The sequence below is a fragment of the Nicrophorus vespilloides genome, unplaced genomic scaffold (genome assembly GCF_001412225.1).
Source record: "Nicrophorus vespilloides isolate i.1.1-1 unplaced genomic scaffold, Nicve_v1.0, whole genome shotgun sequence".
NCBI lineage: Eukaryota > Metazoa > Arthropoda > Insecta > Coleoptera > Silphidae > Nicrophorus > Nicrophorus vespilloides.
Window position 1 is genome coordinate 148 of NW_017095635.1, and position 22110 is coordinate 22257.

Genomic DNA, 22110 nt, shown 5'->3' on the forward strand with positions numbered 1-22110 from the left:
ACTGAATAGGTAGCTAAGAATATGAAAAAAGTAAATAAAGCATATATTAAATAAATAAAAAATAACTACTTACCAAAAACACTTAAAATGCAGAAAACCAAATAAATACGGAGATCCATGTTGTCACTATAACCTGCTCAAGCTTACTGAAGTTGATTAGTCCCACCTCAATATATATACATAGGATGCCCCTGCACAGATAAGCTTGCCTACTACAATAATATCTGATTAATTAAACGTCTTATCTCGGTTAAATATGAAAATGAACATTTCCTGAAAGAAAATTCCCATGTCTATAATTGAAAAAAAATAATTACAAAACATCATAAAAAAAAACAAATTAAATTTAAGTTACAACTAATTATTCTCATAATTTGTTTACATAAAAATTAAACGTTTTAAGCATCTTTGTTTGCATTTTCTTCATTATTACTTTTATATAAACATTTTTATTGAGCATTTTACAATTTTTAAGACAAAAAATAGATTCAAGTATTATTAACATATTAATATAATAAAATGATTTTTAGCTATAATAACTGCAGTTCTTTTAGTTTCCAATTGAATTGGCAATTTACTTGCACTTCAATTGAATTAAAATTATCTATTGTATTAAAAAAAAAATATATGGAACTAGTAACAAAGAATTATCCATCAGTGTGTCATCATAATTGATAAGCAAAAGTTTTTACAATTTATTTCATGCTTAGTTCATTAATTGTTGTAATCAATAATTGAAACATGAATAATGAACAAAAAAAATAATGTATTGTGGATTTGAATAGTTTCTTTCATTAACTCGTCAGTTCAGTCAGGTATAAAATTTGATATGATTAATAATTAAAATTAAAGTACAAAATTAAAGGTGCGTATACACCAATAAGATAACTACAGACGTTCTTAAAAATAAAACGATTTTCTTCGTTAAACAAAACTTTGTTTTCAGAGATAAAAAAAAAATACTATGGCTAGAATGAGAATAAGTTCAATCATTTATTTCTCTTTCATTAAACTAAATTTAATATTTGTCAATCTTTGGTTACACAAGAACTATATTAATTTCATCTTTATTTTCTTGATCTTTGTTATTAACAAAGTTTTCTGATTTTTTCACTAAAAAACCTTGACTTTCTTATTGCATTCAATAAATTTCTTCATCATCATTTTTTAAACCTATTATTTGAGCTCTATTTTGTCCCAACCGTTTTGTCCTCTTGGATTTTATTTTTTTTACCATATTTTTGTTTGAAATTATGATCTTCGTTATATCGAAATAAAAAATTGAATTGCAAATGCAAATGCATATCCAATGTTAAGTCAACACTCAAAATTAGTGTGTACACTGAAACAATAAAGATGACGTGTTTAAATAAATATAATTTAGATATAACTTATGTTTCAACTAACTTATCTACAAAATTAAAACATTTTCAATTTATATAATTTGGACTTTTTTTTATTTCTTGCTTGGATAAAAAATAATGTAAGCTAATTGAAAATATCAATTTAATAATTAGTAACAAAATGAATACAGTAAATTTAATAAATTAATTTTATGAATTTTACTAAATAATTGAAAGTTATCGATTCTAAATAAAATGAGACAAATTTGTATTCATTATATAAAGCCTGGATTAACATGTGTTTGAGCAATATTATAATATACCAAGATTTGACATAGTTAATCCCCATATTCTACTTTTCAACCAATATTATTTATATTTAATTTAAATATCAAAATGAGTTTTACTTCTTTACACTATTATTACGAAATCGAATAGTTTAGGAATTCGAATAGAGCAATACCTCGCACAGTGCGGATAATCGTTTCCGTTAATATCGCGAATTGTTTAAAACCACACTAATCGAGGGACTAAACAGACAATTTGTGCAAAAAAAAATTGTGAAAATTAAAAATTTATTTCTTTTGATATGTAGTGAATCCGGACTGATCGAAACCGTACTATCCGAGATATTGATTCCTAAATCTATTTGATATCATAATAATAATGTAAATATGAAATAATCGTCCAATGACAAAATATGTTCCAATATTTTTTTTTAAATTACAAGAAAACAGATTTTAGAAATTCGGTCCAAATAGGACGAATTAAAATGTATTAAGAAAAAAAAACATATTTCTATTGTTTTTATAATAAATTGTGGAATTATATACATTTTAAGTACGTAAAAGCAGAAAATTGGAAATACATGTATATATTTGATATAATTAGATAAGATTAGTTTTATGATGTATAATATAATGTAACTCATTAATGCCGCAAACTATTTGTTGATTTTTTTAAATAACATTTAAAGTATATTGCTTTCCTTGCTAAAAAAATGTATATACAATTTTAAAAAATACAAAGATTTTAGTTTATGTTATTATTTTTCTACAAAAAGTAAAATTAAATAAAAAATACAGTGGGACCTCACTTAACAAACACCTCGAATAACGAGCATTTCGCTTAACGAACAAAATAAATTGTAAGAAAACAAGCGACGTTTCGCATAACGAGTGACGATGAAAAGAGAAGTCTCAGATTTCGCGTCTGCTACATTATTTTTAAAACTTGTGTACACATATTATGGGTCTATATCGCAAGCCCGACAACGGAAAGACCGTCTGTTGAAATCCCGACGTTCGAAATCCCGAGTGTATTGAAATCCCGACGTTCAAAATCCTGGCTGTATTAAAATCTCGACTATGTCAAAATCCCGACTACCATAATTCCAACAATCAAAATCCCGACTATATCGAAATCCCGACTGTATAGAAATCCCGGGTTTTCCATAGACGATATTTCGGTTGTCGGGCTTGCGATTGCCACCGACATATTATATGTAGTTTTTAATTTGTTTCACTATACGAGTATTTCACTATCCGGAAATTTTGGAACGAATTAAACTAGTTAAGCGAGGTTCCACTGTATAGTTAAAATATTTCAGCAAAAGCTGGGGTAAAAAAAAATAATTGGTCTTTATTTACAAATAAAGTAAAATGTAAATTTTTTACGGTACAAATTGATTGCAAATTTGTGTATGAAATAAATTAAACTTAGCAATTTGACCAAATTGTTAATTTTCTTTTGTTATTGTTTATTAAGTTAATTACAGTTTGCATCTTAAACACAAACAATCAACTTTACTCATATTTTAAAATTAAACGGTTTCTGTAATAAGTAGGATTTTGTTAGCTCTGAAAACGTAGTTTCGTTTAACGAATTAATTTCATCAACTGTTCTTTATTTTCTATTATGTTTATAATTTATTTGATTAATATTTATCATAAAATATGTGAATGAACGAAAAATAAAAATAAATTGTATACGAAAAATTGAAAGAATTTAAGTGTTATTAATATTAAAATCTATAGATAAACAAGTTAAACGTATGTTATAAGCCTTGATAACTATAAAATTGAATGAGAATTGAAATATTGAGCATTACTATTTAATTTACAATTCACTTAAAAATCAATAATTTTTTTTTAATACACAATGTCCTAATCGAATTCAATGGATACGGGATACCATGTCGAGAGACTTATGTTCTTTGTAAATTCGTGATGCTTTGTGCGTCCTTACAAGACTTTGGTGAGTTTCCTCACGCACGCTCATAAATACCATAAACCTTCTGACACTTCGCTACCTTAATTAATGCAGGAACTATGCATGCATGCGACAAATTCTAAATTTGGACCAAACAACTGGGCCACACAATTACCTCACCTCGATTTTTCTACCCTTATCTCAGGCTAAATACTTCAAATTATTATGCACATTTTGAACAAGAATAATACAGATTTGAATGTAAGTTTCTATTGTTTCTTAAAAGAAGTATACATAATTTAATGTATAATATATTTTTTTAGTTATTTTATTCCAATTGTCGCAGAAATATTTAAATAAAAAAAATATTAAACAAATAAATAATCTACAACATTCATACAAATCATTACAGTAAAAATAAACAAACTAAATTTTAATTAAGCAAAATAAAAATGAATTCAAAAGAAATTTGTTTTTAAAATAAATAAAGTCAAATCTCGTTTTGACTATTTATTTTTATTCGGTTTTTAAATTTACAATTAATAAATGTATATATTTTGAATTTCTTTAATGATTTTTTTTTTCAAACAAAATCTAACAGAAATATTATAACTAGATATAGAAAATTATATATTTTATAGCTTTCTCAGAACTCAATTATAAGCAAGAAATGTATTTTAAACATTTGTTAATTTTACTTTCATTAATGACATAAAATTATTCATCATACATATCACATGCATATTTACTTATCTTATCTGAATTTAAATATTTTACTCGCAGGGGATTTACATAATATACATAACAACCTTTATGATTTTCTCCATATTGAGTTCCTGAAGTACAGTATTATTAGACAATTTGGAAAAAATATAAAATAATTTATGAAAATCGAATTACTTTTTATTATCGATATGTGAATAATACAATTTCATTTGTTTAAAAATCTGTATTTTTTATATATTTTCTGAATTCGAAATACAATTTAACAATTGACGAAAACTTGAAACTAATTGAAAGTAATTGTTAATAAAAAATAATGTGAAAAAAACGTATTATTTTCAAGAACTTTATTAACTAATTCATATGATAAAGCTATTTTTTACAACTTAATATAATAGCAAACGTTTATAGAATATAATAAAAATATTTTGCGTAATATTTTTATTTTTTTGGAATTTGGACAAAAAATAACTTAAGTTTTTCTGTTTTAGTACAATTTAACCATTTTTATAATTTACAATTTTTGTATCTACTTATTTATAAAAGTATAATAAAATAAAATATTTCTCTACAAAAAATTAGTATATTTTCAAAATTTGTAATTAAATATATTTGTTAATTCATTCATAATGTTAAACGTAAAATTTATTAAAAAAAACAATTCTAAACAATTATAAAAAAAATTAATTCAGTAGTGCAAAAAATTGTTGAAAGATAAACAATTTGTGATGAAACTAAATAATGTAAGTGTTAATGGTAAAAAAGTAAACTTAAGAATTATTGGAAAAAAAGAGGTAATAATTTATTTTATTAGATTTTCTAGAAAAAAAATGGGAAATAATAATAATTTTAAAAAAATCTATTGAGTCTTCAAAAACTAATTTGATTTCACAACTTAATTAAAAATATTTATGCATTTTTGCATTTTTATTTTAAAAATAAAAATAATTAAAAAAAAAATATCGAAATAAAAATAATTTTCTGAAATGTCATAGTTTTCAAAAAAGAATAATTCTATTCAGTGTTGAAAAAAATATATCTTTTAACAATTTGTGGTGAAACTAAATAATGTAAGTGTTAATGGTAAAAACAAAGTTAACTGAAAAATTATTGGAAAAGAAGAGGCAATAATAATTATCGAATGCGTTTTGGAAACTCCGGTTTCTGTGATTATTATTACTCGATGCTAGGGAAAAGCGAATGGAGAAAAAAGAAATTTCGAGGGATATTAAGGAAAATTTATTTTATTAGATTTTCTGGGAGTTTGTTGGAAAAAAAAGAGGAAAATGAGTAATAACAATAATATAAAAAAAAATGAATGTATTTGCCAGTGGCGGGGATAAAAGGGAGAAATGGAGGAAAAAAAAAGTGGGTTAACTTCGGCGTCGCGGACGTCGTAATAAAATGGGGAACGGACAACTCGGGGGGAAGAGGAGAGTTGTTGGGATGGTTAGGAAAACGAGGATAGGAGAAAAAAAAGGAGGGGGAGCACAAACACACATGAGGAAAGAAAGAGAAGTATGATGGTAGAGGGTAAAGTTTCGACGCTCCGCTGTCGCGTGGATAGCTTTTGTGAAGGCGCCAGAAAGCTCGGCGTCAATGCATATATATACATATATATTTGTGTGTGTTCGTGTCTATATATATAGTAAGAGATTGGTAAGGGTGGGGAATCCCCTACATTCGCATCACAACAACTAAACTAGTAAACGCCAGTCGCCGAATCCGTCGGTGAAGCTCTTCGGAAGAGCATCGATCTCACCAGACGCAACGAACCGGCCGAGCCATGCAGACCCTCGTCGTGGCAGGTCTCTTCCTCTTCGCCCTCTTTAAGATTGGTATATCCTCAAGTTAAGCAGGATTCTAAATTAAAAAAAAACTATCACCGATTCACGTGTTTGCAGGATATTGCATAGACTGCTACAGCTGCATATCCAGCGATAATCCTGACTGCGTAGATCCGGAAACCCATCACCTGGATAGGGTCCGATGCGATCAGAAGTCTCTCAGCGATACGGAGAAGTTCGCCAAGAGTCTGACTCCTGATTTTGGAAAGATCTTCGAGGTTCATATCCACGAGCACCGCGTGCCTCTGAACTGCCTCAAGCAGGTGACCAAAGGTAAAAACAACAGCTACCATCAAAATATATCTGCTTGAATCAATAACATCCAACCGGTTTGGTGCCAATTCCATTTCTAAATTAGCTAGACAACAGTGTGAAAGGGGTCGATGCCTCGTCCTCGACGATGAGTAGTTGCGCCCTCTTATATACTTAGGTATATATATACATCAGCGTATACACACTCCTTTATGTTCGCTCGCTAAATCACTGCACGCTTTAATCAACTTAGTTTATTTTTTGTTCACACCCCGTCCCATTTTACTAAATTAAACAACCTATGAAATCAACGTAAACAAGTCTACTACCCTTATTATTTCACCCAATCCCTTAAATTGTTATCATTATAAATGTTCACTAGAAATACTCAAGTTTCAATTTAAAATTTATTACTTTTCTACAAATCCTTTAAGAAATTTGCTTTATTAACATTACACAAATCTTTCATAACAATTAGTAATATTATCAAATATTAACATTACTGTTTTATATAAATTTTATTTCAATAATAATACAAATATTTCAAAAACTTCTAATCTAATTTTCAACAAAATTTTATATATTTTTTTTATTTAAATATTTCATGCAATTATTATTAAAATGATTTAAATAAAAAATCAAACATTTCAAAAACTTCAAATTAAAAACTGATTATTAAAAAAAGAATGTAATTTAAAACATTTTCCTTCGAATAATCATATTTAACAAAAATAAAAACATAAATTGAAAAATAAGTTTTACTCTTTCATAAAATTTGGTATAGTTAATTGCTTAATCTAAATTTATTGACCTCAAGGTCAGCTCATCCATAAAGGCTTTAGAAACCCCACCTATATTTGTATAACTTAATGAGTCATGGATTAACTGACAAAAATAGAGAAACTTTCAAAAAAAACGAAGTTGTTTTTGGCCCCTGACCACACCTACTTCTATTGTTATCAAGTACCATAAAGATAACATGAACTGTAATAGCTAAAAACTAGAAATTCAGTAATGAACATTATTTTACACTAAAATGAACTTAAATACTAAATGTATTCTAGAATTATACATTGAATATGTTACATATTTATCAATACTCGAAACTTTAATTGTATAACATTATCCTGGAACATTTTGTATATATAAATGTTAAAATTGAATAATCAGAATACATTTGCTTAATAATTGAACAAAAAATTTGCATTATCTATTTCAATTCAATTTCAATTTTAAAATTCTTTATTCAGTGTAGATGCATGCATATACAATGGTGTTATTATTAAGGGGTGGCGTACATGTGAGCTTGAGCTCATTTAGCCAGATTATCTATTTTAATTAATAATGTTTTTATAATTGGCAATTAATGAAAGAAATTGTTATTAAAAAAAACAATGACAAAAGTCACTACTTTTAATCTGACTATTAATACTTCAAAAATAATTGATCTCTGTTGTGCGTATTAAATAATAATTATTTGTTTTATTTCTTTTCATGAAAGTTTCAAAACTTATTTGTTAAACTTTCCACAAAATTACCATTTGAAATAATATAGTTTACGTAACTATGTAAGTTATAGAAGTAACAAGTAAGAAAATAATCATCTACACCAATGATTCTCAAAGGGTGGGTCGCGACCCCCAGGTGGGGGTGGGGCACATAACATATTTGGGAGGTCGCAAAAAATTGATGACAAATCAATCCTGGTTATTTTTCTACACATTCTTCGGTTTTATGTCGCAAAAACGTATCATGTCCAAAAGGGAGTTGCAGACAAAAAGTTTGAGAATCACTAATCTACTACACTAAATAGATACGAGCATTTATTCATTGACGTTGTGAATCATATAGAATGAAATCAATATTTTTAAGGATCTCAATGAAATAAGACTTTCACAAATATTTTCATCGTGACTATTGAAATAAGAAAATCAATCAATTACATCTTTTCTTAGACTATTATTAAAAATATTATATAAATTGAAAAAAATTAAAGAAATAGATATTTTTCTAATAAATTTATTTAAAAAAAATATTAAAATTAATTTAATTTAATTTTAATACTTATATATTAGATTTTTTTATGTTATTCGACCTTTCTTCATATTTATTACTATACTAATGCATGTATACTAAATGATCAAAGTATGAATATTTTAATTATATCAATTTCCTAATTTACTTGGAATTTAATGTATACATACGTGAAAATTGCATTTATCAGTAATGTAATATCATTGATAATCGATGATTATCAACGCGGAACACTTGTCCAGACTAACTACAGCAAATCCTCGCATCAATTTCATCTTTTCTTCAAGTATTATTAAAAATATAAAATATATAAATTGAAAAAAAAAATAAAGAAATAAAAATTCTAATAAATTTATTTATTTGGTTTAAAATAATTTTATTGTGTTTTTTGTCATAGGAAACAACTTAATTTAATTTTAATACTTATATCAATTTGATTTTTTTTTATCTTATACGACCTTTCTTTATATTTATTACTATACTAATATATGTATACTAAGAAAATGATCAAAGTATGAATATTTCAATTATATCAATTTCCTAATTTACTTGGAATTTAATGTATACATACTTGAAAATTGCATTTATCAGTAATGTAATATCATTGATAATCGATGATTATCAACGCGGAACACTTGCGACTACCTTTTTCTCATTTTTTCTATATTATTAATAAATAGGTAGAGATTAAAATGTCAGTAATTCAATCGCTTTGTTTTTAAAGATATGCAATCTCTTTCAACACATTCGATTTTTTAATCAAATCATTAGTATTTAAGATTTCCAGATTTCATATAATTCTTCTATGTTTAAAACATTTTCCATGTGTTGACATTAAATGGATAAGCTTTCCCGGAAGATAGTTACCATTATGATGATTTTGAACATTCATAATTACTTAAATCTATATACTAAATCTTGTGGTTTGCAACGCTTCAGTTTCACTGTTATCGAATAAGCCAATAGCTAGAACATTAGTATGTGTCTATCTTGGTATCTACTATTAAATATTGGTATTGTATCCTCGACCATATTTATATGAAGATCTTTGTGTATTTGTTTATTCTTGACGAACCATGGAGCCCTAACAATATTTCTTAGGCATTTTGATTGGAACCTTTGTAAAATTTGTATGTTTGTACTGGCCGCACCCCACAATTGGATACCATACGTCCATACAGGTTGCAGTATTACTTTGTATATAAGTAATTTATTTTCCACTGATAATTCCGACTTTTTTCCTAGAAGCCAGTAGAGTTTTCTAAACTTTATTTCTAATTGCTCCCTCTTAGCATGAATTTGATCTTTCCAGATGAGTCTTTTGTCTAGATACATGCCCAGATATTTTACTTTTGTTACTTTGAACAGTTCTATGTAATATTTCAGAATTATATTCGAGATGAAGTTTTTATTTAAAGATATATTTATTTTATGTGTGTTGAAGGTATTTGTAATATGCTATTTAATTATATTTACAGTTCAAGGTAGGGAGATAATTATGAGAGGTTGTCAGCTTCCAAAGGACGATAGACTTGACGTCTGCAAGAAGGTGTTCGAAATGCCGCAAGGTGAGCTGATCGACGTTAAGCATTGCAGCCTGTGCGATTCAGACGGATGCAACGGGACAACAGGAAGAATCGCCGAGGTCCTTCTAATCCTTGCAGCTGTTCTTCTAACAATCATCCATTAGAATTGCACCAGGATGGAAGTCGAAGTCGCAGAAGCAATAATCGTAAACAAATAATAATAATCAATCATTGACGGGAAAAAAAGCTTTATACCAAAAAAAAACGCCATGTACACTCCATGTAACTCGATACTCTACTTCTTAGCTTTCTAGTTGTTACAGGAAAAAAAAATACATCCAGAAAGAATGGAAACACGAGTAATTTATTATAAACGCTGATGTAAATATAATATAAATATACACACTTCAAAGGAAATCCGTGTTGAATTTTTGCGGTCAAAACCTTTGTAGAAGATTCGTGGTTCCCATTGTACATTCAGATGCAATCGCCGATTTAATGCACGGTTTTATTTGAAGATGTACGAATGATAGCGCATTTATTTATCTACGCTTGGTGAAATGTATTCTTCGTTGGCGAGACATCAAGATCGCAGTGAAACGAATGGTGGTAGAACATGAGAGCCAGGAGGAGATACAAAGGAAAGTACAAAATTATTTGTCTGAAAAGTATAAACTTGTCGTTTATCGCATCGCTTTCGCTTCATTGATTTCAATGGATTGCATCAAGAAGCAATTGAAACTTTATCAATTTGGTAATTCTGACGGACTTTGATTTCATTCATTATACTATATTTTATTTTTTCTAATGAAGCAAACACAAATAAAATGAGCATTTAATTTATTATTAGTCCAGACTAACTACATCAAATCCTCGCATAGTCCGGATAATCAATAAACGGGACTATTTGAAACCGGACTAATCGAGGAATTAAATACAAACAAAAAAGGAAATTGAAGTATTATCAGTAACACTAGAGACTAACTACAGCAAAATCTTGCATAATCAAATTGGAATAATCGAGGATCAATATACATACTACATACTAACTACATCAATACCTCTCTTAGTCCGCTTAATAAGTTCCAACAATATCCCAGACTATTTTAAATCGAGGAACAAAATACATACTAAAAAATAAACCGCGCAAAAAGATACTTGACTAAAAAGGAAAGAAAAACAAATATTTCATACAACAAAACAACCGGACTAATCGAAGTATTGCTGTATTCAAATCATTAGTTTAAAATAAAACATTTTGTTTCTGACGATACATTTTTATGCAAATACATACATCACCTTTGTAAACAATTATTCAACCTAATTATATTTAATTAAGTTATCTTAATTTATCTAAATTAGTATCAAATTATTATTTTTTTTAACAATCGATACACCTCAGAAGTGTTTAATTAAATAATTCGCACAAATTATTATAATTACGTAATTAATTATTCTTAATTAAGAATTAATAATATTATTTATTTTTAACAGTTTCACATAAACAAATTCCATTTTTTAATCTGCGACAATATAGCAATTTTTTGGAAATTTGATAAACTAAGTGAATTAATTAAATTTACTATCAGTTGTAAGTTTCAATTGATTATTATAGTATTCCAAAAATAATGTTTCCAGCATAAAAATCGATAATAACATTTTGATCATTCAATAAATTTCTAGATTTACTCAATGAATTAGTTTTACTATCAGTTATAGGATGCAACATGTATAATTTCAATGCAATTAAATTTTATGATAAGAAAAAATAAATTTTATTTCATTCGAATTTTTAATACAATATTTCTGAAACAAATTGAAATTAATATTAATAATTTATTGAAAAACTTATACAAACATTACGAAATAAAATAGAACAAATTTAAATAATTATAACCAAAGAATAAAGTATTACAAAATATTTGCCTATATATTTTTATATTATTATTATTTAAGAAAAATGTATTATTGAAATATTTTTTGGAATTGAAACCTGGCGCATCCACGTAAAATTATAACTTTTTCTTATAATGTTATGTATATAAAATATAGAGCGCTATGTATTATTGGTAGCCTATCCCTAACGACATGATCTAAATAAATTTAATTTGTGATTATCATCTATATCATAGAATCTGATAAGAAAGATGGCAGTTTTATGTTATTGAGATTTGATCAACAACATAAAAGGGAAGAAGTGTGGACGAAATAAGGCAGTAGAAATTTAAAAAAAAATTAGTATATTTCTCATCAAGGATAGGATATGAAAACTGTTTCAAATAGGTCTTAGAAGTCATACATTTTTTGCTTATAAAAAGAATGATATTATTATTATTTAGGACTTTACTCACTGATTACTTAACATTATAAAAAAATATTGCCTGGCGCATCCACCTAAAATTTATAAATTTACGTATATTTATGACTACAGAATTTGAATAAATCACTCATTTTGTGGTCTTATTTCTCATAAAGGTAACGATACTAAAAACGAATAAAATCAATAAGTTGAACAATAATAAGGTATAATAAATAAATTATGGACAATGTACCAAATTAAAAAAAAAACTTTGATATAAGAATACAAATTATGAAAATCATATATTTCTAGTAATATATTTTCATTTAGATTTATTATTAATTAGATTATTATCTTATTTGTTGATTTATATAAAAGTACATACATTTTATTTAAATTTTTTAATTAATTATTGTGTTAAATTAAATACTGCTACTTTTTTTTGCTATATTTTAAAATTTTGGTACTGGTATAATTTATAACTTTGGTTTTATATTAAATTAATTTTAGTAATATGTCGCGCCATCTAAGGTAAGATTCAAATATTACTAAATATACAAAAGTGACGTTTGCATTTGCATATTTCTAATCAGAAGTTTATCAATAGATGGCGATTATTAGTAATAGGATGATGTAACTCGCATATTACGCATAGGCTATTCTGTAGAAGTTCCCATTTTTTATTGGATTATATTCATTATTTTTATATCAATCTAATCGAACATAGATTTTATAATTCAAAGCACGTGAAAGTTAAGCAATTTATCATACCTGAACGCGTGATAGAAACTGCTTTACTGATAAATGGAGATCAAGTAGAATGAAGGTGAGTAATAAGATTCAATTCTGGTCTTATCCATTAAGCACAACGAGGTTTTTAGGGGTAAGACAACATAACATCAAAAAATCTCGTGGGCCCAGGTTTTTTATGAGACATACAAGACATTTTAGGGCACACGAAAAATGGTTGAATTAGAATACATGTTCAGTTTCTAAGATAACGATCAACTTCTATCACTCCTGCCTCGTGGGCCCATAGTATATGAGACATACAAGATTTTTTGGGCCCACGAAAAATGGTTAAATTAAAATAAGTGTTTAGTTGCTAAGATACCAATTCCACCTTCAACCTTGTGGGCCCAAGTTTTTAAGACATACAAGACATTTTTGGGCCCACAAAAAATAGTTTGATTGGAATACATGTTTAGTTGCTAAGATACCAACACTCGCCCAAAATCCACTCCCCATCGTTATCACTTAATTGGTGCCTAGGGCCCACGACAGCCTCAAATCGCCCATTAAGAGAAATTAATATAAATTTGCTTATTAAATATAAAAATCAAATTAATTATCTTATTTTGAAACAAGTTCCAAATTTTAGACGTAATAATCCCACAGTACCACGACTACATCCGTGGTCCCTATGTGAGGTTTCCTTTCCTCTACAAAAAAAAGTTCCAAATTTTATTAATGTGGACAGTACAAAAGATCTAATGAAAATTAGTTATTATCATAATGCATCTTTTAATTCGAAAATATATTTTGAAGAATAAAAAGATATGTAACTTTATATTATCTGCACGTATCAAGAAGATGTTAAGATTATTAGGAATTAGGGACTTCCCCGTTTCAGAGCAAGTGAAATAACGCATCAAGATAAATGAATAGAAGAACTGTTAACATTGAGAAGCTGTGAATTCCAGATGGATTCCTATGATTATATAATATAATCATAGGAAAACGTACTGTTTTTTATTCAATATTAATGTTAACCATAGTATTTAGGTATTGTTTATAACACATCTTCAAAATAACGTTACAAATTACATAAAATTGAAATGCTTCTTCTGCTTCTAGATAATCCCTAGATCAAACTGTGATCAATTTTTTTTTTTTTTTTGTAACCGGCACTCTGTATTTCAAAAGTATTGAGAAAAATACTGAAACTCTGAATGTATTTGGTCTAGTCCACTTATATTTATATGTTTGGTTTGGGTGCCGTCGTGATAAGATATGGAACGGTGCGACTAACAGCAGATGGGCGTATTACACAATTACCAAATAAATATACGAATCGTATTTATCGATTTCTATCTCTATACCTGCAAAAACATTTCATTCCAATAAAACTTAAATAATTTAAAGAAACTTACAACATAAACTTTGTTAGATAAGTAATGAGATTTTTTCATAAACTTCTTATTGTGTAATAATTATTAATATTTTTGAAAATTAAAATAAAAAATCAGCATTATTTTCGTGTTTTTCAGATAAATTCATTGAAAACACTTAAAATCTCAGAATAAATTTTAGCTTCTTATATATTCTTATCACGTAATAACTATTAATCTTTAAATTTAAAAAAAATCAAAAGACATTTTGAGTTTTTTAAGAAAAATACACAGGAAACACTTAAAACCTTAAAATAAATTTGAACTTATTGCATATTTTTCTTATGTAATAATTATTATATTTTTAAAATTAAAATTGAGAAATAGTTTTCTGCTTTTATTAAGAACATCATTCAAGAACATCCAATATAAATAGATTCCTATAAGTTATTGTTTATTGGGTTAATATGTATTTTTTAAGTTTATGTAATGAAATTATGTAATTGCTGAACGAATATGAATGATTTCTATCAAACTAAAAAAAAAACTATATTTTCTCATTCAATTTACTGATTATCGTTATGCATCAATTTTATAGTAATCTTGTCGCCAGACAGATTAAAATCGATTCCGATTGGGAAAAAAAGCGAGACGTTCAAATGACGTTCGATGTTTTAACGAAATGTTCAGTGTAAAATTCCCAAAATCGTTGGATTCAATTGAAACCGTTACGTTATCGAGCCAATACGTATTTACATCAGATACGTTTATTGATTTTATTACTTCAATAATCTCATGTTCAATTTATATAAAATCGTCTGTTGCATGCATTTAAAAATGAACAAAAAAAAAGTATTTAAAAATCATCGTCTGGTTAATAATTATAACAACATAATCAACAACAACAAATTAAAACGAAAACAGGAAATTGAACAGATGCACGAATCAAGTAATTAGTGTTATTGGAAATCTTATCAGAAATCGTTAAATGCGTCATTTTTTTTAAGATGAGATCACAGATTATACCTTTGACGAAAGACAAATCTTAAAGTTATTAATATTTAAAAATAATCATTTCCATCTCCTTTAATTAAATTGTTTCAGAATTATAAATAAAAAAGTTTTATAAGTTTCAACTTAAATTGAATTTCTTGATTTAAGTGGAAATAAAATTGATATTTGCATTTTGACAATAAATAAATTTTATGACACTTTAACATAATTATTTATGACATTTGACATATAATAAATTTTAGGAAATTTTACATCAAATAAATGAACTGAAATTAATAAATTAATTTTGACATAAAGTTTCAAAAGTGGATTTGAGTGGAAACAAATTTGATTTATGTATTTTGACATTACTTTGATGACATTTTGACATAAATAAAAAACATTAAAATATAATTATAAAACGAAATTAATACGAAATGTTACAGTTCACATCATTTTTCATTCTCCAATTAATCCAGGGTTTTATCGGGGCCGAGTGCTGATAAGCATGATTAACTTATGAAACGCAATACGTATTTATATAAGAGAATAAACGATAATAAAACGAAATAAATACGAGATCAATATTGAATTGGAAGCGAATATACACGATTCAGATCGTTCTAGAAGCGTTCAAATTCTATTTGAATTTTGATAATTACATAATTATGCTTTATTGTTTACATATTATTTGTTAATTATATAATTGGATCATTTTTATTGCAATAAGTCAACAATAAAATCTTGAATTTGAAATGATCTATTTAATTATTTTTAATATCTTTCAAATCTTAGAAATATTTAAGCAAAAATATAGATGAATTATATTGCATATTAGAAACTTTGCAAAGACAAATATTTTGAAATACGTAAACGTTGGACAATACAAGGACTTTAATATCTTCAATCTTTAAATTTAGTATCTAATCATGATTTCTTACTTTGACAGCTGTCATTTCTCAACACATTCAAAATTTTGAATTTTAAGTCAGTCATAGGTTGAGAAACACTAGTTTATAATTCATTCATTTTGGATAAAGTTGAAAAGACAAAAGAAAAATTCGAGATCAGGTCTATAATTTTCATGAAAGTATTATATTTTCAATAAAACAAAATATGCAAATTATAAAATTCATTTATGGACAAAGTTGAAGAAACAATTTAATAAAAGAATTGCATAAGCAAATTCAAACCACAAAAGTGATCTGTAATTTTCATTAATATATTAGATTTTAATACTTTCTAATTTTTCTTATTACAAACATTTTTAGTTTATTAAATTTATTTGCAATCTATTCAACTGAACATTTAGCAAATGTTCAGTTGATGGCTATTCCTTGATATCGTATTATTGTTTTTTGGTCAAAACTAAATTTAACATACAAGGGCTTGCAACATTTCAATCTTGTTGTACAGAAAGTTGACTGCTAATGGATTTCCATGAGAATAATTGTCCATTTGTCCATTACAAATAAATAACTTAATTTTATCTTAGATGATTTTAGAAAAGTTCACAAAGACATAAATTTCGTCAACAAAAAGTCTTGAGTACTTTAAATTTATGTTTATTATTACTATTAGGCAAAATCTTCTTTTTAGTGGAAACCACATTCGGTAAACAGAGAATTCTACCTATAACACCTCTGTAACTCTACAAATTCGTTTAAAATCATTATTTTAAGTGAAGAGCTAATTTTTCTGCACAAGTATGATGTACATAGAAAAGGTTGTTGTACTTCAGACGTCCAGGAAGCAGTTCTTAGTTGATCTTATTGTATGGTGTAACAACTCTTAAATGATGTTAGTCAATGTTGTTGATGAGAAAGTGATAATATTACGCAGATATATTGTAAAAAGTGGGTTGCAAAGAGGAAATCTGAAGGTCAATCTTCCTAAGGAAGAACAACGTGTGCTCATATGAATGGATGAAGAGAAGAGAGTAAAAGAGGAAGATGGTTACAAGAACTTATAAAGGGATTATTTCACATTTTAGCCAGGGCTCCAGAAAGGTAAACAGAGAATTCTACCTAAAACACCTTTGTAACTCTACAAATTCATTCAAAATCTGTCTTTTAAGTGAAGAGATAATTTTTCTGCACAAGTATGATGTACATAGAAAAGGTTGTTGTACTTCAGACGTCCAGGAAGCAGTTTTTACTTGATCTTATTGTATGGTGTAACAACTCTTAAATGATGTAGTCGATGTTGTTGATGAGAAGGTGATGATGTTAAGCAAATATATTGTAAAAAGTGCGTTGCAAAGAGGAGAGGTGAAGGTCAACCTTCGTAAGGAAGAACGACCTGTGCTCATATGAATGTATGAAGAGAAGATAGTAAAAGAGGAAGATGGTTACAAGATCTTATAAAGGGATTATTTCGCTCCAGAAAGGTAACGGATATTATTCACCTGGCGCTTTTTCGCCAGATGTACTTTTGTATGGCCAATTCCATTGAATAGTATGTGTTTTGTAGAGAATTCATCAAAGATAATTAGTTGAATTCAATAGATGAATTATTCCTGATAGCATACAAATCATGCATTTCCATTAGAAGTATTTACATAAATATATATTATAGAAATAATTATATTATATCGTTTATTGCACACGACAATTGTATGATTTGCACACGGCTCACTCCAAAGGTACGAGCATTGTTCTAAATATTATTATCACCATCATTAAGGAGATTATATTTGCCCAGTCAGCATGTGGAAAGGATTACTCCAGCAGTCCCAAACCCCATGACCCTATTCCACTTCATGCCATATGAAAAAAGTCACTTGAAATAGATCAAACATTTTGAAAGCTGATGTAAACCATTATCTTAACAGAAAATCCGATAATTACTGATGGCTATAAATTTACGTTCATTTGTAACGCAAGCAACAATCGACCGATCAAAATGACCAAAACACTGTTGCTCTGCGTTCTCCTCGCTTCGGCCTTCATCCAAATCGGTATATTATAGTTTTGGAAATAGTTTGAATTATATAATATTTATTGTGCCTCTTGCAGCCGAATCTGTGGAATGCTACGATTGCGTAAGCTGCGACGATGTTGATGAAAACACAAAAACTTGCAAAGGAGATCATTGCGTTCGTTTCGAGACCACAAGTACAGTAGTATAAATTAATTTCATCTCATTAACTTATTAGCAAATTACATTTGCAGCAAGCTTTGACAGCTTTTGCTCAGTCGATAAGGACTACTGTGAGCCTCACAAGGAAATGCCGCACGACTGCTTTGTTTGCGACGAAGATCTCTGTAACTCTGCCTCCACAGTAACGTCGTACGCAATTATTTCGACGATGATCGCATCCATGTTGATATTCTTTAAGTAAATGGTCTGTCGATGATAGATTTCCAGATGACTTTGTTGATGACAAAGAGATTATAAGGTGATCTGATGACAATGAGATTATAAGAAATATATATAATATAAGCAAATCAAGCATAAATTACTTAACAGATTCCATTATTCCTTTGGTATATCAAAAACTTATAACATTTGAATGTAATTCATACTCTTTTAGTTACAATTTTATTACAATATTCAAATTGGTACAGGTAAGTTTAAATTAAATTTTATATTAACACTTTTTGAAGAAGGTTTAGAAAGTAATTAATATTTAAGAGGATAGTTGCCATCTTTTGATAGGCGCCTAGATTGGACCACTATGGTAACTACGGTTTGTATCTTAAACTGTTCTAAAGTAAGTACCAAAATATATCATATTACACTTATTTGTAGTTAAATAAGTATAATATAATAGATTTTACTCGAATAGTTTAAAATTTGTATTAGATGAAATATATTGATTGTTTGTCTAAATTGCCTAATTTTAAACCACAAACAGTTGCCTGAATTGGACTATTCAAATTGAAAAAAAAATCATAACAAATAGTATCCATTAATATCATAAAGCAAAGTGAAAAATAAATGAAGAAATATTTTTTAACAATTTATTTTTTATCTTCTGACACCATCCGATTTTGTACGTTATGTGCAGAATCTAAGAAGAAATACATCAGTATACTGAAATATTTTACTCCAAAAGTACAGCAATACCTCGCGTAGTGCGGATTATCGTTTCCCTCCACTGGATTAAACAGGACTAATTGAGGTCTTTAAAACTAGAAAATAGAGCAAAAAATAACACGATCAAATAATTGTGTATATTTTTTTAGAATTTATTTTGCTCAATAATAATTTACTTTTTTTAAATTTTTAAACCAGACTATTCAAACCGGACTAATCGAAACCAGATCACACGAAATATTGTTGCACTTTTAAATTATAGTTAAGAAAACTTAATTGAATCTAGTGGTCTATCCTAGAAAACTGGTTACCTTGATTGGACCTATTAACACATATTTTATATTAACTGTTTTACAATTCTGAATAGTATTTTAAAGTTTTTTTCAAGATCAAGAAATGTTACAACAACAAAAAATATTTTTTAAGAAAACATTTACTTTTATAATACACGCAATTACATATAAATACGTATACAATTTCATGCATTATTTTCAATATAAATAAAATAATAATTTATAAGTTATATTTGTAATTATGAAATTGCTGATACTGCGAAGAAGATGACAACGTTTATTAATATGCTATAGATTGGCAAAGAGGAAACAGGATGAGACAAGAAATCTTTGAGAATTGATAGAACCAGAGACAAAAAAGGATAACTATAAACTTTCTTTATTAAAGACAATAATTTAAACGATTTCCGCAATTAACCGATTGCAAAATTTACAGAAAATACTTTGATTTTTTTTTCTAGTAATATGTTATACTTTGTTTATTTAATTCAATTATTACTTGTTAATTCACAATGATTTTGAGCTTTATATCATTTTTTTTATATTAGTCCAAAGATATCTTTAACACTAGTAATAAACTTATAAATAAGAAACTCCACTTATTTACATACAAATAATCAAAAATTATAAATTTATTATTTTCAATAAAACTTTTATTCCAGATAAGATTATTAATGTTACAGTTATCAAACAAATAAGTCATGTAATTAATATAAAATAACAATCTTTTAATTGTTTTTGATTATTTTTTTTTATTTGCAAAAGCTAGTAATATTGTATTCATATGAGCATCAAGATTTTATACGCATTCTCGTGTACATTTTTCAATGATCTGCTTATAATGTTCTGATAACTACTTACAAAAAAAAAATGTGTTTTCTCTGAATCGAACGTAACATAAAAAGACGATAAGACGTTCAGATATTATCAGTTTATCATTGAACGAAATACCCGAATTGTGAATCAGAACAGGTTGATTAATAAACAATAGAAACAGTGTGTGAACGGTGAAACATTCCGATTACTAATCGATTACGATCCACTTACTTTAAACATGCATAATCAACGCAAACAACTTCAATGTGATAATAATTTCAATGTTGAAAAACAATTTCTATATATTTTTTTTTATATATATTTCATAAGATATTATTTAATTTTGATAAATTAAGTTACATATTGAGTTAAAGAAAAAATTGTAAATCGACGTTGAAGGTTTTGCTTTTTACTTAATAATTTATTGCATAAGTTCACTTTATAACAAACGCATCGAAAAAGTTCTTAACGTAACATTTCAAAAAAAATACAATTATTTCAATAATATTTAAAAATTACTAAATTTATTTATGTTTTTCATGTATTTTTTCAGTTTTTCTTTACCTGTTATTTTTTATATTTAATATCCAAAAATTATATCGATTTGAACATTTATTACTTTTATATTTAAAAATAAGGTTTTGTATACAATTCTTCTAGGTATTAACGCGTATTATTTAAAATAACATATTTTAGGTACGCAATTCATTAATTCTTGGAATCTTCTACTAATTCTTAGAAAACTACAATAATCTTCATCTCCTTATATCTAAAATACTATATTTTAACTTCGTCATTTCTTAATTCTTGTATTTTCCAAATTATTCTTAGAAAACCACAGAAATTTTCACCCTTATTTATCTAAAATAATATATTTTAATTTTCTATCAATTCTTTAAATTCTTCAAATTATGCTTATAAAAAACACATAAATTTTAACCTCTCTATATCTAAAATAATCCATTTTAACTACGTAATTCATTAATGTTTTGAATCTTCCAAATATTCTTTAAAAATCACAATAATCTTCACATCCCTTGAATAAACCATATTTACTTCGAAAAATTCCTGAATTCTTCAAATAAATCTATTCTTTTAAATTATTTACTGATTATACATTGATTAATTATACAAATCAATTATAAAAAAGTCTTGGAAACTGGAAATAAACTGGAAATTGTTAAAATAAGAATTTTTTTGAAAATATGGAGCATCTATCATGATTGTTTACCAAAAAGAAAACTTCATATTGATAATATTAATAAAAAATAAGTAACAAACACATGCAGAGATTGAAATCAAGAAGAAAATTATAATTTGTCAATCAGGAATAAAATATTCCATTAATTTCTTATTCTCAAGAACAATCATATAAATAAATAATTTTCAAAAAAAAAACAATAAACTAACTAATTAAAAGAACACAATCAACTTTCGCTCTTAATTTTATTAAATACTAAATTAATTTAATGTGTTTTTATATAAAGACAATGTTTTTGGTTCTTGGATAAAATCACAGATTTAATATTGTCATAGTATAAATCTAATTTTTCTTTAATACAATATTAGATTTCATTAAATAAACAAAATAAATAAATTACGTATTCCATTTTGTAATGCA

General features: G+C 26.7%; 2 protein-coding genes across 2 annotated transcripts; both read left to right on the plus strand.

The window, feature by feature from the left end:
* Positions 1-5968: 5968 nt before the first annotated feature.
* LOC108558575 lies at positions 5969-10486 on the plus strand. Its single transcript, XM_017915540.1, has 3 exons — positions 5969-6115; positions 6182-6397; positions 9889-10486. The coding sequence occupies exons 1-3, from the start codon at positions 6064-6066 to the stop codon at positions 10098-10100; spliced, it is 480 nt and encodes a 159-aa protein (XP_017771029.1). The 5' UTR covers positions 5969-6063; the 3' UTR covers positions 10101-10486.
* Positions 10487-18199: 7713 nt separating this feature from the next.
* On the plus strand, positions 18200-18799 carry LOC108558586. Its single transcript, XM_017915551.1, has 3 exons — positions 18200-18298; positions 18357-18455; positions 18513-18799. The coding sequence occupies exons 1-3, from the start codon at positions 18244-18246 to the stop codon at positions 18680-18682; spliced, it is 324 nt and encodes a 107-aa protein (XP_017771040.1). The 5' UTR covers positions 18200-18243; the 3' UTR covers positions 18683-18799.
* The last annotated feature ends 3311 nt before the right edge of the window (positions 18800-22110 follow it).